At 37.3% G+C, this 18270-nt stretch overlaps 2 protein-coding genes and 1 long non-coding RNA gene across 6 annotated transcripts in view; 1 reads left to right on the top strand and 2 right to left on the bottom strand.

The window, feature by feature from the left end:
- Positions 1 to 11086, top strand: part of trappc12 (trafficking protein particle complex subunit 12) — a 31366-nt gene extending 20280 nt beyond the window's left edge. For 2 of the 4 annotated variants that reach the window (XM_005169884.6, XM_068214463.2), the window contains exons 7-13: positions 1029 to 1141; positions 1227 to 1299; positions 5997 to 6070; positions 7740 to 7838; positions 8090 to 8193; positions 9274 to 9361; positions 9446 to 11086. In XM_005169884.6, coding sequence (XP_005169941.2) covers positions 1029 to 1141; positions 1227 to 1299; positions 5997 to 6070; positions 7740 to 7838; positions 8090 to 8193; positions 9274 to 9361; positions 9446 to 9688 — 794 coding nt within the window. In that variant the 3' untranslated portion in view covers positions 9689 to 11086. 4 annotated transcript variants of the gene reach the window in all.
- On the bottom strand, positions 9060 to 12172 carry LOC141378408 (uncharacterized). The gene is made up of 2 exons (XR_012392973.1): positions 11521 to 12172; positions 9060 to 11451 (listed from the first exon to the last, which is right to left on the bottom strand). It is a non-coding gene; the product is annotated as an uncharacterized lncRNA (long non-coding RNA).
- A 384-nt stretch (positions 12173 to 12556) lies between these two features.
- adi1 (acireductone dioxygenase 1) lies at positions 12557 to 17873 on the bottom strand. Its single transcript, NM_199668.2, has 4 exons — positions 17699 to 17873; positions 15633 to 15752; positions 15361 to 15540; positions 12557 to 13463 (listed from the first exon to the last, which is right to left on the bottom strand). The coding sequence occupies exons 1-4, from the start codon at positions 17825 to 17827 to the stop codon at positions 13347 to 13349; spliced, it is 546 nt and encodes a 181-aa protein (NP_955962.2). The 5' UTR covers positions 17828 to 17873; the 3' UTR covers positions 12557 to 13346.
- Positions 17874 to 18270: the final 397 nt, after the last annotated feature.

Here is an 18270-nt window from a genome sequence, read left to right as displayed (position 1 = left end):
TCACACGGCAGAAATGTGCCCCAATGGCAATCTATAAATGTGTTGATATTGCCCTACTTTAAGGACAGTCTGAGTGGGGCTTTTTTTAACCTCCTTTTATATGCTACGCCTCGACTGACCTGTCTTCCCCTGACATGTGTGATGTTTGTGCATGGTCGGAGGGGTCCAATTTCGCTACATGTAACAGTGTTGTGACAAATAAAGGCTCTTCATCATATTAGGGATGTTGCGAATCACCGAAAATGTATTGGCCAAAAATATGTTATGCTAGTTAACGGACCCTCTAATTTTTGTGGCTTCAGACATTGTTGGGGTACTCTTTTAAATCTGGAAACATTAACAACTTATAAACAAATATACAGTTGAATTCTGAAATATTAATCGCCCTTTTAATTTTTTTTTTCTTTTTTAAATATTTCCCAAATGATGTTTAACAGAGCAAGGAGATTTTCACAGTATGTCTGATAATATTTTTTCTTCTGGAGAAAGTCTTATTTGTTTTATTTCGGCTAGAATAAAAGCAGTTTTTAATTTTTAAAAACCATTTTAGGGACAAAATTAGTAGCTTCATCAAGCTTTTTTTTTTTGATAGTCTACAGAACAAACCATCGTTACAATAACTTGCCTAATTACCCTAACCTGCCTAGTTAACCTAATTAACCTAGTTAAGCCTTTAAATGTCACTTTAAGCTGTATAGAAGTGTCTTGTCAAATATTATGTACTGTCATCATGGCAAAGATAAAATAAATCAGTTATTAGGGATGAGTTATTAAAACTATTATGTTTAGAAATGTGCTGAAGAAATCTTCTCTCGATTAAACAGAAATAAAGGGAAAAAAAATTAACAAGGGGCGAATAATCCTGACTTCAACTGTATATGGAAAATAATTATGGAGATTGCATTTGTGCCATATCGCCCAGCCCTAACGACAGCTGTCATAAGCATGCATAAAATGACGTTTGCCATGTCATGATTATAAAGGTGTACCTTCAACTAAGGTGTGACCGTCTGTCGTGTTCTGTGTAGGCTCAATGGTGCCGTTCTCCATGCGTCTTCTGCACGCCGAGCTCCCTCAGTACCTGCAGAAGCCTCAGGAAACTCTGGACCGTCTCCACAGAATAAAGAGCGTCTGTCAGAAGGTGTGACCTCAGCATTACACTGCTCACATTTAATTAGCGCAGCTGTAATTGCCGCTGTAAAACTCATGCTCTTGTCCTTTCACAGATCCTGAGCAACCTGCAGGAGGGTCTGGCTGAGGACGGCAGTATGGTGAACCTCACGCAGGAGAACAGACTCGGTACACGCTTCTCAGATCTCTGCTGCATGTCAAACACTGATGCCTCGAGCTTCCAGAAATTTCCGTTTCGGTCCAGACTTTAATTTCAGTGCATCTGTATATTAAACATAAAATTCTGCGCCATTGACTTTAGACTTTCTTCTAGTTGGTCAGTAGTTAGTCTATTCCAGTTGCATCTTAACACTCAAATTTAACACTCAAATCATTCCAGGGCTCGAAATTAACTTTCTTACTTGGTAGCACTGGTGCTCCCAACCTGAAACATTTAGGAGCACCAGAAAAAATTTAGGAGCACCCACCAAAAATTAATGATATTGACAAGTTGTATATTAAGGGATTTATTGTATTTGAAAACAGCATCATTTGGGACTAACAAAACCCAGAAACAATTATCTAACTAATGCTGTGATGATTTAATATTTGTGCAATATTTCCAAAATTAATTTTGAATAATTATAAAATATTAATGATTAATGATGACAATAATACTAACAATGAATTATATTTCTCATCATCACGCCGCTTGAATGTGCTTTAATGTAAGTTATCTGCTATATAAAGTCCTGCTGTTACTCTATGGAAAATAAATTGATGGTTTGCATCAAACACAAATGAAGCATTGCAGTAAGAAATATTTATTTTGTACTGCTGTTTTTATATGCATGTCAATTTAATAAATACTGGCCTATTTCTGCTACAAAACAAACAAAATATTATAATAAATCATTCGATTCGATGCTGAAAGGTGCAAAGCAGTCATCAATAATTAAATAGAAAAATAATATACACCTCAAGAAAGAACGGACAAAAGAAAGGAGAAAAATTCTCACTTTTAAAAGTTTTGGTTTCGGTTCTTGTCGTTTTAATGCTCAGCTTCGTTACGCGCTGAATTTCATTTTTCTGTGTTTGTGAAAAAGCATGCGAGTCAGCCAATATGAGGGGGGCAGAGCAGGATTCTCCCAATAACCACCGTCGCAATACTGTTCCTTGTTATAACCCGCATCAGTTTAAACTCAGTAAAGGCAAGCTTCTTTGGCGATGGTGTTTTAGCGGACATTTGCGCTGTTGCAGCCTGATCTCACGAGGAAACGTATGAAAAAGTTACGAATTGCCGTGAGATTGTGTTGGCTGAACACGCAGCGCATGCAACGCATCGAGATTCAGTGTACTTTTCACTCTTCAGCAGTTTGCATTCCCCGCGGTCACAAAAGCTCACACAAGTGGTGCTCGCTGCAGAGCCATCCAAAAGCTCCCTCCCTGTCATCTGACAGCGGAAAGTCTTGAGTGATTGACAGCTAATATAAACCAATATAGCGTCAGGGAAGAGCTATTCAGCACGTTTTTAGAAAAAAAAAAAAAAAACAGGTCGCACTCCAACCTAAATATTCAGTCGCACGAATGCTCCCAATATATATTATGAGGTCGCATAGCTTAAATTTCGGGCGCATATGCGACCAAAATGGTCGCTATTTCGAGCCCTGCATTCAAACCAGCACATCCATGATTGCACGTATGCATTTGCTATTTAAACAACATGGCACAGAATGTGGAAACGATACCTGTGCCAAGCTGAAACTAGCAAACAAACACTTACATTGCATTGCAAACTCATGTTTACACCATTTCTGCACTTTGAAATCTCTGCAGCAGCTGGAGGTTTGTAGTCCACAGCATATTGCTGCAATGTTTACAGTGCTGGTCCTATACTTTCGGGTTTCTTCCCACCGCAGCCTCGCTTTGGTTCTTTAAAATGGCGGCTGTGTGAAATTGCCCCGGATTTCGCCATTTTGAAGGGAAAGCGGTCACTGCCCATTGGATCTTATTGCTGTCGTGATGGGGAGCAGCTGCTTTGTTTTTTTAATTAATTTATTTAAAAAGCACATTAAAGCTGAGATACGACCTGAAAGACGACAATACAACACTTACCATCACAATCATCAGCACTTTTATTCTTTTATTTTACAGACTTATAATATGCTGCTGTTCTGTTGGAGTTTTTATTCTAAAATGGCCGCCGCGCCATCTAGTGGCTGTTTCTCAAATCGCACTAGAGTGTCGCCTCTTGGTGATTCTATGCTCTTTGTCCATGCCTAGTGTATGATAGGGCGCTTGGACTCGAACCATTAAGCACTTTTTTTATTTTTTATGTTTGCTCTATTGTTTTCTTCTGTGCTTTCATTTTTGTATAATTATGGAGATGTGCCAAAAACTTACCTTAATCAATATTGACCTTATTCTAAAATGCGGAAGTGCGCCTGTTTTCGCGATTGTCTTAGAACTTCCGTTTCAGTCGCCTATGGGAGAAATGACTAGGAATAATAAATGGCAGAAAACGGTCAAACTACTTGCTCTACAAACAAATGTTTGCATGACTATACAGACCAAGTAGCATAATATAACAAGGAAATATCAGTTTGCAACATCAAACAGCGAAACGAGCAGTTTTCAATGTCTAAAAATGAATGGAAGTGAATGAGACCGGAAGTCTCGTGCCAAAAAGATTCAAATGGCAGCGCCTGCTCGTCTGCGGAAAATAAGGTCAATAGAAAAAGCATCTAGTTTGCTTTGCTTAAAAAAAGTGAGTAAACCTATTGCCTTAAAATGATTCAGCAAATGAGTATTGTGCATAATTACAAAAATTAAGTGAACTGTTCCAAGTTATAACAGATTTACTCACTTTTTAAAGTAAAGTCAACTTAATGCTTTTAGGGCAACAGGATGAGTCGAACTTGAATGATTCTCTTGCGTAATGTCTAAAATGATGACAAAACAGCTGATTTTGCTTTAATTTGAAGATTTATAAGGCTGAACGGCATGAAATGCCATCAGTCTACAGAGATGTCCCAGTATTTCTCTGTTGCAATCGGGAGATCACAATAATTAACCCTGAAAAAGCCAAAGATTACTGTTCCAAGTTATAACGGATTTAGGGCCCTATCATACACCCGGCGCAGTGTGGCGCAAGACGCGGCGCAATAGTCTTTTGGTAGTTTCAGCTTGGCGCAAGAGTGGTTTTGAGGCGTTGCGCTACGCTGTTTAAATAGCAAATGCATTAGCGCTCATTTGTGCACACATAGCCGTTCTGGTCTAAAAAGGAAGGCGTTCTGAGGTGGACTGCTGGTGCGTCGCTATTTTAAGAAACTATAATAGATTTTTCATCAGACCAAAACAAACCCGGTCTAAACTCCAGCGCAGAGTTGCGCCTCGCTTACACACTGCTTAATACACACAAGAGAGCAATAGGCAAATATCTTTACATATGAAAACATTTAAATATTAAGGATATATATAGGATATAATAAGAATAGATATAGGATATAAATATAAAGGATTAAAATATTACAAAACATATTATTTTCTAGCCTACATAAATATGAAAAATCACTGCTTTTATGTCTTCTTCATCTCGGGAGGCTTTTTCAGTTCATTCATAACAATTTGCTTTTGTATAATGTTATTATTATTAGCCGTATTATTTATTATATCCATATTTATATTTGTTTTATTAAAACAGGCTTAGATTTGCCCACCTGTCAGGTTTTAGACCATATGGGGCACAGCATGTGTTTTAGGATATAACTCAGGTTTTTGAGCACACTTTGTTATTATTGTTCATTTATTCGTTTGCTGGAAATTAGAACTGAATTTAAAATAGTTTTGAAATGAATATTTGCGCTTAACAAACAAAAGTATTTATTTATAGACTAATTGATGTCTGTGCGTAAAGGTTTCCCTATCCAAGAGCGAAAGTGAAAGTGATCCATTATCTCTCATTCTCACGCAGTAGATGCTCTGTTTAACAGTTTTCTGTTAATAAACTGTGAACTGTTTGCTTGTGAAATGCTCAGTTTTTCCACTTAGACTTACTTTGCGTCCTGTAAATAGTGAATGCGCTCTTGGCGCGACGCAGCTGGCTCTTAAAGGGAATGGGAGATGAGACTCTGATTGGTTTATTCTCAAAACACACCTATAACTCATTAAGAAATTAAACTCAACCCTTTTAGACCATGCGCCACGGCGCAAGGCAGATTTCCCGCCCTTAAATTAGCAAAAATGCGTCCTGACACGCCCTGAAAGCGTTTGCGCCCTGCGTTTTGCGCTCTGCGCATGGACCGTCAAAATAGAGCCCATACTCGCTTTTTAAAGTAAAGTCAACTTGATGCTTTCAGGGCGACAGGTTTACTCACTTTTTTTTTTAAGTAATGCAACTAATCACCTTTTATAGTGTATGAATTTTCTTTAAACAGAGTTACTTAAGTAGTGAAATGATATTCATATCACAATTCATATCGCAGAAAAACAGACAATTGCAATGTCAGTTTGTTCCAATATTGTACAGCCCTATTATATATTATTTAGGTAGCCTATTTATCATACAGTATATACACAGTGTACACACACAAACATGGACAATTTTCACACACATGCATGCAGCGTTGTCTATCCATCTCTCTCACTCTCTCTCTTTCACACACACCCACACACAGAGATATGAGATCAGATGGGCTGATGGGGTCTACAGTGAGCCAGAGGGGGGAAATAAATGCAATTGTCACTGTGTCTTTCCCTCCTGCACTATAATTCCCGCCAGCAGACAAATAATTGATGTTTCAGAGCTGGGAACCGGAGGAAAAGACTGCAATTTCCAATTCCCTCCATTTGCTCAGTCCATCTCTTTCTGTCTCTCTCTCGCTCAGCCTCTCTGGAGCTGTGGAGGTCACGTCTGAGCAGACTGATGTACTCCATGGCCAACTGTCTGCTAATGATGAAGGTACGTGGGCTCGCAGACATACACCTACTGTATACACTCATATCTGAGTCATAACTGCACATCGATATTCACGCCAATGCATGCGGTTATGCATGCTCTATAGTCCTGTTGAAAAAAAAACAGTGTCTATGCACACATGCTGAGTCTGTTTAGTATCCCCTATATTTGAGCACACACACACATGCACACCACACAGGTTATCATGTTATACAAGTGCCGTCTGCTGGCCAAAGGTGGTAGTGATGCCATAAAAAGGGAATAGATGGTGTTCTGTCCTACATGTGTATATGTTTAACAGAGCAAGGAAGTTTTCAACATATTTCCTAATGTATTTTTCTGCTGGAGAAGGTCATTTTTTTTTTAGTATGGCTCTAATCTATATTTATGAAAGGAAACAAAGCTACGGTGTCCACATGTGTGAAGCTTAGGGATTAAACTGAACTAGAATATGACAAATGTTTGATGCTCTCAAATCTTGTTTTTCATCCCACATTTATATTCAAACTGAACATATGACCTGAAATATTTATATATATTGTAGCACTGTCACATGAATAATTGCAATGAATCGTATCCAAAATAAATATATATTTTTATATTTTATAATTTTTAAAAATATTTATTTTTTAACAGAGCAAGGAAATTTTCACAGTATGTCTGATAATATTTTTTCTTCTGGAGAAAGTCTTATTTGTTTTATTTCGGCTAGAATAAAAGCAGTTATTAATGTTTTAAAAAACATTTTTGGGACAAAATTATTACCCCTTTAAGCTATTTTTTTCTAAGCATAATTGTTTTAAAAACTTATTTGTAATAACTGATTTATTTTATCTTTGTCATGATGACAGTAAAAATATTTGACTTGATATTTTTCAAGACACTTCTATACAGCTTAAAGTGACATTTAAAGGCTTAACTGGGTTAATTAGGTTAACTAGGCAGGTTAGGGTAATTAGACAAGGTATTGTATAACAATGGATTGTTCTGTAGACCAGTGGTTCCCAGCCTTTTTCTTTGGGAACCCCCATGAACCTATACAAACATTGGAAGGTTGGGAACTACTGCTGTAGACTATCAAAAAAAAAAAAAAAAACACAGCTTAAATGGGCTAATAATATTGTCCTTAAAATGGTTTTTAAAAAATTAAAAACTGCTTTCATTCTAGCCAAAATAAAACAAATGAGACTGTATTATATTATCAAAAATATTATCAGACATACTGTGAAAATTTTCTTGCTCTGTCAAACATAATTTGGGAAATAAAAAAATAAAAAGCAAAGAGGGGCTAAAAAATCTGACTTCAACTGTTTATAGAAGTGAATTATTAGTCCTCCACTAGTACTTTCATGTTGTTTTTGTCATTTATTTTTTACTGATATTGTATGGCTAAGAGCTGCAGGAATAAACACATTAAGATGATAATAATAAAGATTAATATATTATTATCATATATTATTTATATATATATATATATATATATATTATTTATATATATATATATATATATATATATATATATATATATATATATATATATATATATATATATATATATATATATATATATATATATATGTGTGTGTGTGTGTGTGTGTGTGTGTATAAAATAATCAAGAATTAATTCACTAACAGCTAATTCTCTTGTTTGTTTTGTTCGTCTCACATGAAGGACTATGTGTTGGCTGTGGAGACGTATCGCTCCATCATCGAGTTTGAGCCGGAGCAGAAAGTGCAGCTGCTGAGTGGAATCGGACGCATTTTCCTGCAGGTGAGAGCAGAGACGCCTGGGGCCTGTAGCATGAAGACAGATCAGCTGGATACGTTTTAGTTTAGTTTGCGCCAATTCTGAGTTTTAGGTACCATGAAGGCAGCTCAGCTTAGCTCTCACTGAACGACTGAACGCTTGTCTTTCCTCTGCAGAGTTGCTTATTTTTGAAGAGTATCAAAGAGTCTGTTTTGCTCTTCATGTTTTATCTTCACTCAGATGGTAATTAACTTTCTGTTTGCTGGGATTATTAGATCGGAGACATCAGAACTGCGGAGAAATATTTTCAGGATGTGGAAAACGCCTGTCAGTCAAAGGGAAAAACAGCCACTGAAGAAACCTCGGTTCTGATGAACAGGTAAACGCCGATGTCAGTCACTTACTTCTATATTTCATGTGTGCACAGTATAGTATTGTGTGCGTCGCAGATGAAAATGAGAACGGAGGTCGTGTCGTGGATGAAAGTTAGGACCGGGGGGATGCGTCACTGATGAAAGTGAGTACCGGGTAGGGTTGCCGCCCTCACTATTATGCCGCCTTATGGACACGCCGGCCCTGAAGATAGTATTGTGTGCGCACGACATATACATACACATTGTGTGTGCACAACATAGACATACATATCATGTGTGTATGGCATAGACATACATATGGTGTGTGCACAACATAGTATTGTGTGTGCACGACATATACATACATATCGTGTGTGCACAACATAGACATACATATCATGTGTGCATGGCATAGACATACATATCGTGTGCAAACGACATATACACACACACACATCATGTGTGCATAACATAGCAATATGTGCGCACGACATATACATACATATCGTGTGTGCACAACATAGTATTGTGTGTGCACGACATATACACACACACACACATCGTGTGTGCATAACATAGCAATATGTGCGCACGACATATACATACATATCGTGTGTGCACAACATAGACATACATATCATGTGTGCATGGCATAGACATACATATCGTGTGTGCACGACATATACACACACACACACACATCATGTGTGCATAACATAGCAATATGTGTGCACGACATATACATACATATCGTGTGTGCACGACATATACACACACACACACACATTGTGTGTGCATAACATAGCAATATGTGCGCACGACATATACATACATATCGTGTGTGCACAACATAGTATTGTGTGCGCACGACTTAGTATTACATGTAAGTCTTGATTTGCACATCAATTTAATGATTACAGTGGTGTAAACTTGAGTTTTGATATTATTGGGCTGTTTTTGACTGGACATTAGGCCAGTTTTTTTATAAACATCTGGCAACCTTAACCTGTGTATAGACCTGCTATCAGGGTTCATGTATGTTATGTTTGAAGCAGCACTGTGCACATTTCAAACCACTTTTAACCGTATTGTAATGACATCAACAGGGCTTTTGTTTACCTGAGTCAGAATAACTACGCAGACGCGCACACGTGTTTCTCCAGTGTCCTACGCCTCGATCCCAAGAACCCAGTGGTAAACGCTCAACCCTTTATTCTTGTACACACGATCATAAGCACCACCAGAGAAGCATTAGTACTAACAATATTTTTTTTTCAGGCAAACAACAACGCAGCCGTGTGTCTCCTGTACTTGGGAAGGCTAAAGGAGTCCCTGGGCCAGCTGGAGAGCCTGGTGCACAAGGACCCGGCACTGTACCTGCACGAAAGCGTACTCTTCAACCTCACCACCATGTACGAGCTGGAGTCGTCACGCAGCACACAGAAAAAACAGGCGCTACTGGAGGCCGCCGCATGCAGAGAAGGAGACAGCTTTAACATCCAGTGCCTCAAGCTAGTATGAGACGCACACCACCCACACACAATCCAACACACACTGCAAAAAACACTCGTCTCTTTCTAGTCCAAATATTCAAACATTCTGAAGTCAAGAAGCGTTTTTTTTAGACAACTATCAAATATTGTTTTGTTTTTATGAATATGAAGTCAAAATGAAGTGAGTTTTTGCTTAAAACATGTAAAATAATCTTGTTTTTGGTTTGAAATAACACCGTTTACCTCATTGGCAGATTATTTCACTTGATTTTTGAAGGTCAAACTCACTTAAAGGGATAGTTCAGCCCTACATTTTTTATTTACTCACCATCTACTCACTCTCAAGTGGTTTCTTTCTTCTGTTAAACACAAAAGGAGAAATTTTAAAGAAAGTTGAAATCCTGTAACCATTGACTTCCATTGTAGGAAAAACAAATACTATGGAAGTCAATGGTTACAGGTTTTTCTTTTCTTTCTTCAAAGTATCTTCTTTTGTGTTCAAAAGAAGAAAGAAACTCATGAGGGTAAGAGGTGAGTGAACCATGAAAGAATTTTCTTTTTTTGGGTGAACTATCCCTTTAATTTCGACGACTTATTTCTGAAAACAATTATTTTTATTCCTCTAGGAAATGCTTCTTGATTTGAGGATTTTTAAATATTTGGATTAGAAACAAGACGAAAACTCTAAGTAAAACAGATTGTTTTGCAGTGGACTGGATATTAAAGGGATAGTTCACCCAAAAATTAAGCTTTACTCACTATTTACCCTCCCTCAGTCTTTATGAGTTTCTTAAAGTCAAACGAAGATAGTTTGAAGAATGTAGAAACCTGTAACCATTGATTTATGTACTAATAAATACTATGGAAGTGATTGGTTACAGGTTTCCAACATTTTTCAAAATATGTTCTGTTAAACACAAAAGAAAACAGTTTGAAGAATGTATAAACATGTAACCATTGACTTCTTTAGTCAAAAAGAGAGCTATGGAAGTCAATGGTTACAGATTTCCAACATTTTTCAAGATATCTTGTTTTGTGTTAATCAAAATAATACTAAAGTGTTAGTAAATGATGACAGAATTTTCATTTTTGGGTAAAATACCCTTTAATTAATAATCAGGCGGCAGGTTTGAGAGAATATTCTGAGGCCAGAATTGAATATATTGTCCCGCATTTAAAGCTTTTACGTGTTCATGTTTGTCAGTCGTCATGTGTGTGTGTACAGTCAGGACCAAAGTTACCTTGATAACTCGATGATATTTCCTCTGAGCAGGCCAGAAGAAGGGTTACACACCTTTACTCGTGTTTCAGAAATCAAGAAATTAAACGCATGTAATGATTGTTTTCAGAGAGTTTAAGCTGATGTTATGTGCATTTCTTAATATGACAAAAAGGAAATCTTGTTAATAAATGTTTGAAGACCTGTTATGATCTTAAGATCTGCTTTTCAAATCCCACCTACAGATTGCTTGTGGTGCCTTTTCTGCCTTACATGGGTTTAAAAAGTTCACGCTGCAAAAATATGGAGCGTTTTTTGTTTTTTTATGTCATGATATCAGTGAGTGTTTTTAAAATGAATCATTTCAGTCAACGACTCAATGATTGATTCATAAAGTCAGTTACTTGATTCACTTCTAATCATTTGTTTTGAATGAATTGAATGATTGATTTGATTAACACAGGAACTACTCAATTACTCACCTAAGCAAATAATGTCAGAAAATATCTCAATATACTACACTACCTGACAAAAGTCTTGTCTATCCAAGTTTTAGGAACAACAAATAATAGCTTGACTTCTAGTTGATCATTTAGTATCAGAAGTGGCTTAAATGAAAGGCAAATGCCTCTAGATGACGCTTATTTGAGCACAATAAAATCTGATCATGCCTTGATTATTAATGATTTGATTAGGACAGTAAGATCTGACTCTGCTCAGACTAAAGTCTCATCACTGAACGGAAATAATGTCCAGTATAGAATATAAAGTCCTGCTGCAGTGGAGACAGAATGAATATTGTGTCTGACTCCATCATGAGCTTGGAGGACTGCATCCATACATCTCTGACATGACTCAAACCACTGATTAATAAAGTCATCTGGAATGCCAAAGAAAGCCTTTAGCAGGACTCCCAGAGCTCATCAAGACTCTTTGTGTTCACTTTTAACGCCTCCTCCTTCATCAGCTCAATAATGTTCATGTCTGGTGACTGGGCTGGCCAATCCTGGAGCAGCTTGAGCTTCTTTGCTTTCAGGAGCTTTGATGTGGAGGCTGAAGTATGAGGAGTGCTATCCTGCTGGAGAATTGTCCCTCTCCTGTGGTTTGTAATGTAATGGGCAGCACAAATGTCTTGATCTCTCAGGCTGTTGATGTTGATCATCCACTCTGCAGATCTCTCGCACGCCCCCATACTGAATGTAACCCCAAACCATGATTTCTCCATCACCAAACTTGACTGATTTCTGTCAGCATCTTGAGTCCATGAGGGTACCAGTAGGTCTTCTGCAGTATCTGTGATGATTGGGATGCAGTTCAACATATACACATATATATATATATATATATATATATATATATATATATATATATATATATATATATATATATATATATATATATATATATATATATATATAAATAAAGTAACATATCCCCACCCCAATCCTGTTGCCCATTTAAAATTAGAAGGCATTTCATACCATTGTAATGGGATCTGGATCATAATATACTACACAATCAGTTATTTCTGCAGTATAATTAATACAAGAACCTGCAAATCAGCCATTTAAGTTATTTACCTCTGCTAACATGGTTTTTCCAGTAATACTTTGTTTTTTCCTTGTTAAGCCTTTTATTTCTGTTGTAAATCAGTGTAAACATGAAAGCGGAGCCAGCTTTTAATACAACGTGATCCATTTTAATGCTACAAAGTATGACTGAACCTTTGTGAACAGTAGTGTATAACACTATATATTTCATAATATTCCTGAGCCATTGTTTGGACACTGATAATTAAAAGAAATGTTTCTTGATCGAATCTGGAGATTGTGTGACACTGAAAGCTTGAGAAATTCTGCTGACAGCTCACCTTTATGAAGAAACCTTATGATCTGTGGTGCAATAAGGTATTAGTGTTATATTTATACGAATAAAGGATGCAAATCTGTGGAAAGCCTGACAGTAGAGCAATCTTGAAGTGTTTCCAGATCCAGCAAACGCATAACGTTTTCCCAATGTTAGTTTACGGTTCGTTTTTTATAATAAAACAAAATCATTTTAGGCGATTGTTAGTCATAGTGTTTGTTTTTTGCAACCATAACAATGTCTCCTGAGATTTATTTTATAGTTGCAAATAATCTTCCTACATGGTTATATTTAGGTTATTTTATTGCAGAGTGGTTATTAGAATAATGGAAAAATATCATTGAGAGAACGTTCTTCCAACACTAGAATAACCTTATATTTCCATTAAGACTTTCCAAAAACAAAACCAACCCATGGCAACCAAGAGCTGTGTCGAACTCTACAAACCATCATCATAATGATCATCACACTCTTTAATAATCTAAATATCAGGTGTGTCTTGATGACTAAGTAATGACATGTTAGCTCTACTATTGCTGCTTGTCTGTTTAAGGCACCGCAGAGTCTGATTCTCAGCACTAAATCAATCCCATCAGGCATTTCAGGAGCTTCCCAGCGAGTTCACGTATTCCTTGCGGATGTCAAAGTCATCGGCTGGACGGTTGTAGGCCTTCCAGACGGGTTCACCCACGAACAGACGCATGGCTTTAGTGTAGTTCTGAGGAGATAAAGGCATCGGTAATCACTTAAAGGCACAGCAAGTCATTTTCACCACTAGAGGGCGTGTATTCACAACAAACAAAGGCGTGTGTGGTGGTATGAAGCATAGTAAGACTGAACGATGGGAAGGAAACAATAAAGAAGATTGCTGATGATAGACGAGAGTGATGTGGCACAAAAGCAGCGGAGCTTTGATTACACCACAGTCCATCATTTCTGGTTCTTCTGCCCATGATCTACTGATACCTGCTTTCAAAACACTGCTTCATGAAGCTTCCAAACCTTTATGAATCATTCGTTTTGAATCAGTGATTGGCAAGGTCACGTGATTTTAGTGAATGGGGCTTTGTTACATCATTACTGCTTCAAAATTTCAGAAATAGTTGTGTTTTCCTGAATGTTGGTCCTCCACTAGAGGGCGATATGTGTAACAAACACTGATTCATTTATGAATCATTTTTTTCGAATCAGTAACTGCCAAGGTCACATGGCATCTGTAAACAGGGTTTTTGCTGTCATCACTGCTTCGAAATGTACCATAAATGATTACATTTTTATAAATGTAAGTGGTTCTCCACTAGAGGGCGATCTGTGTAATAAACACTGCTTCATGATGCTTCGAAACCTTTATGAATCATTGGTTTTGAATCAGTGATTCAGAGCGCAAATCAAATTGCCAAGATCCCATGATATTAGTAAACGGCTTTGTTACGTCATTACTGCTTTCAAACATTTCATAGTTACGTTTTTATAAACATTAATTGTTCTCCATTAGAAGGCGATCTGTGTTATAAACACTGCTTCATGAAGCTTCAAAACCTCTATACATCATTTGTTTCAAATCAGTGATTCAGAGTTTCATTTTAGTTTCATTTACTGGTCTATTAAGTCATCACTGCTTCAAAACGTTTCAGAAATGGTTACGTTTTCATAAATATAAGTGGTTCTCCACTAGAGGGCGATCTGTGTAATAAACACTGCTTCATGATGCTTCGAAACCTTTATGAATCATTTGTTTCGAATCAGTGATTTAGAGTTTCATTTTAGTATCATTTACTGGTCTATTAAGTCGTTACTGCTTTAAAACTTTTTGTAAATGGTTACGTTACATAATAAATGGTTACTTTTTGTAAACGGTAATAGTTTTCCACTGGGGGGCTAATATCATAAAATACCTATGAACTGATGTGAATTAATTCAGATCGCCCCCAAGTGGCAAATCGCTGAACATGTTTGAGTTTTTAACCTGATCTTGGATCAGTTTTATGAGTCTGTATAAATTTTAATGAGACATCTGTAAAATTAAAACCAATTATATTAGTTAACAGTCTCCAATCGACCTACTTAGCAGAGAACGCATATTATGCTGACACTTAATATTTAATGATTAGCGAAGTGCATTTATAGGTTATACTTTTTAATTTAAAGTTCGCAAATGTGTTTGAAAGTCAATTCTAGTGCATGTTTTTGTTGCATTTACAGTTTTGACCAGCAGGTGTCTCTACTAAAACAATCATTTTACAAAGCAAGCGGTTTAAATGTTTTGAAGATTTGAGAAGCTTTGTTTTTTTGAAAGAAGCAGCAGCACTGTATACATATACATTATATATTATTATGCGCATTCGAATAAAACACACAACATATTAACATATTGCTCCTGTTTTCAAGAAAACAAACCAGAAATTTGAGTGTGTGTGACTTTCGTCTCACTACCTAAAATTGACGATTCCTTTGGATTCGAACGTTCTTTAAAAGATTTGAGATAATGCAAGTACACAATTCAGCTAAATAAGTAAAATAAAATAACACTGTTCTAGTGGATTTGGGGTATTTCAATGAAGTATAATCGCATATATTGTGGCGATTTAAGTTTAGTGAATGATGAAGACACGTACGCTTTCGTCCACGGTGAATCTGTGGTAAATCCCGGCCGGTAAAGTGATGAGGTCGCCTTTAGACACCGCTATTCGGATCCAGCGGTCGCCTTCGTCCCGCACATCAAAATAAGAGGATCCTTCCAGAATATAACGGATCTCATCGTCCAGGTGGAGATGCTCTTCGTAAAACATTTTCAGCTGGAAGAGGGGAGATTTACGCATGCATTTCATTATAAAAGTAAAGATTTGGGTGGTAAACATAACTGTTAATGCTGGTGTGAACAGCCTACTTTGTTTTGGTAATCGGGCAGTTTGTCCGGGTGAATGGTTATGATGTCCATAAAGGAATAACCCTTCTCCTCTCGGATCTTCTGCAGTTCGGGGTCATTTTCATAGATATCAGCGTTCAGCTGAGGAAAAGAACCAGGAATTACTGACAAACAGCATTTTAAAATAAGAATTATGTTGATAATTGCATGCATTTTTACAGTTTGACTGTAGTACTAATAATATTTTAAGAAATTTTCATAGAAAACTGACAATTCTGTATTGAGGTAAAGTTGGTATTACATTCGCATATTCAGACATTCTCTTTAATAATATAATTTCAGAAAATTATAAAACCAATTTTACCTCTATCAGAAATAGAGGTAAAGTTGGTTTTATATTCGCACATTCGTTCATTTATAAGTCTATATATCAGGGCTCAACAATAAGGACTGCATGGTGGCCCAGGGCCAGCGTGAGAGACGCTTGGGACAGTAGACAGGATCATTACTGGCCCGATTGGGACAGTGCTGCCTTGTCACTAACATTTCATTTGTCTGCTAACTATCAATTATGTATATTTTAAGTTTGTGCTTTTAAGTCTTTAAACACTCCCTTCTCAATGAAGTCGTAAACACCATATTGCTTTCCGGTTCCGCTTATCTGATTTGATGTTTTGAGCATGCTTTCCCCCCGTAACCTGGGAATAACCAGTACAGAGAAGAAACGGCAACATGGCGGCAACATCAAATTATAAGGCTAAAAGAAAATGCCTGTTTCTAATGTCTTGGAAGCAGAAATTTATGTGTGAACAACGCGAAAAAAAAAATTAAGTGATGTTTTGCACTGCTTGCCCACAGTCCTTTTGTTAAATAATTTCGAACCGCAATAAAATACCTGCACATTTTCCATACTGCTCTTTTTGTTTGCATAACACTTTTATTAATGTTTTTTGAAATTCTAGATTCACAGACTTTATTTTTGACACATTATTTAAAATATGCGGCTGAAAAATAGCTATTAACTTTTTAGTTTTTTTTTTTTTTTTGGTGGGGCCAGTAAAAATGTTGGCAGGGCAAGTAAAAATCTAAACCACTGGCCCGATCAGACCAGTAAAAAAATCCATAGCGTTGAACCCTGTATATATTGTTTACCATGTTACACTGAATATTAGATCGGAAATAGCATGCAAGTATGACTTCTAAACAACATTACCCTGCTGAAAAATCCAGCTTAAACCAGCCTAGGATGGTTGGCTGGTTTTAGCTGGTCGACTAGCCTGTTTTTAGAGGGCATTTTCAGGCTGGTTTCCAGCCATTTCCAGATAGAGGTAAAGTTGGTTTTATATTCGCAAATTCGGTTATTTAGCAGTCTATATATTGTTTACCATGTTACTTTAAATATTCGATCGGAATTAGCATGCAAGTATGACTTGAAAACAACATTAACACTGTTTATTTGACTGGGAACAATGTTATACTTTGATAGTCATTGGCTGCTAATATGATTTAGCTGTTTAGAGCTTGCAAATAATACTTTTCTGAAATTATATTATTAAGGGAAAAGTCAGAATGTGCGAATATAAAACCAACTTTACCTCTGTCATTTCCAGCCTGGTCTTAGCTGGTCAGGCTGGGAGACGACCAGCTTGACCAGCCTAGCCAGGCTGGGAGCCCAGCTTAAACCAGGCTGGTCAAGCTGGTTTTAGCGGGTCATTTTCCAACCTGACCATCTAAGACCAGGCTGGAAATGGCCAAAACCCCTCTAAAACCAGGCTGGTCGACCAGCTAAAACCAGCCTAGGCTGGTTTAAGCTGGATTTTTCAGCAGGGAAACACTATCTAATTCACTGTGAACAATACTTTGAGTCATTTGCTGCTAATAAGATTTCCCTATTTACAATTTTCAAAGAATACTTTTCTGAAATTATATTATTAAGGAGAAAGTCTGGATATCCAAATATAAAACCAACTTTCCCTCTATTGACTTCATCTGCATTTGTTGACAGTAAAACTCTCTGAAGTCTCTCCTCGTGATGCTCGTGTCACGTGGTGCGCCTGCACTACTGTAACCCTAAAGTGTGATCAAACCTTCCAGTGAAAGACTCCGATGTGCTCCAGCTGCTGAACGCTGACGGGCTGATTCGGGCTCAGTTTGTGCGGGAGTCTCTGGTCCTCTCCGGACTCTTCATCCATGTACCACGCCTCGAAAACACTCATCTTGAACAGTCCGGTTCGGTCTCCATGCGCAGTACCAGACACGACTGACGAAGAGGTGCGCACTTCAAAATAAAGGTCTCTCCAACTGTGCCACACAATACAAACTAAATCTCACTGTTCTGTTGTGAGATTTAAATTCGTATTTGTGAGGTCAAAGTCGGAATTCATGTTCAGGTGTTATAAAAATAATGTAATAATAATAATATAACAAATAATAGAATTATTGGTGGCACAGTAGGTAGTGCTGTCGCCTCACAGCCGGAAGGTCACTGGTTTGAGTCCCGGTCAGTGGTTGTTTCTGTGTGGAGTTTGCATGTTCTCCCTGTGTTGGCGTAGGCTTTTCTCTGGGTGCTCCGGTTTCCACTATAGTCCAAACACATGCGCTACGGGGGAATTGAATAAGCTAAATTGGCTGTAGTGTATGCGAGTTTGTGCAAGAGTGT

This window comes from Danio rerio, chromosome 17 (genome assembly GCF_049306965.1).
Source record: "Danio rerio strain Tuebingen ecotype United States chromosome 17, GRCz12tu, whole genome shotgun sequence".
Lineage (NCBI taxonomy): Eukaryota > Metazoa > Chordata > Actinopteri > Cypriniformes > Danionidae > Danio > Danio rerio.
The sequence above is the reverse complement of the archived record's forward strand: the minus strand, read 5'-3'. Positions and strand labels throughout refer to the sequence as shown.

What these genes read in the sequence shown, in the direction of transcription:
- adi1 (NM_199668.2), bottom strand. Translation starts at nt 17,827, where the DNA reads ATGAGTGTTTTCGAGGCGTGGTACATGGATGAAGAGTCCGGAGAGGAC. An exon ending in TGCCCGATTACCAAAACAAA is followed by an intron (nt 15,541 to 15,632) that starts GTAGGCTGTTCA and finishes CCCCTCTTCCAG; the next exon opens with CTGAAAATGTTTTACGAAGA. An exon ending in GATTCACCGTGGACGAAAGC is followed by an intron (nt 13,464 to 15,360) that starts GTACGTGTCTTC and finishes TTATCTCCTCAG; the next exon opens with AACTACACTAAAGCCATGCG.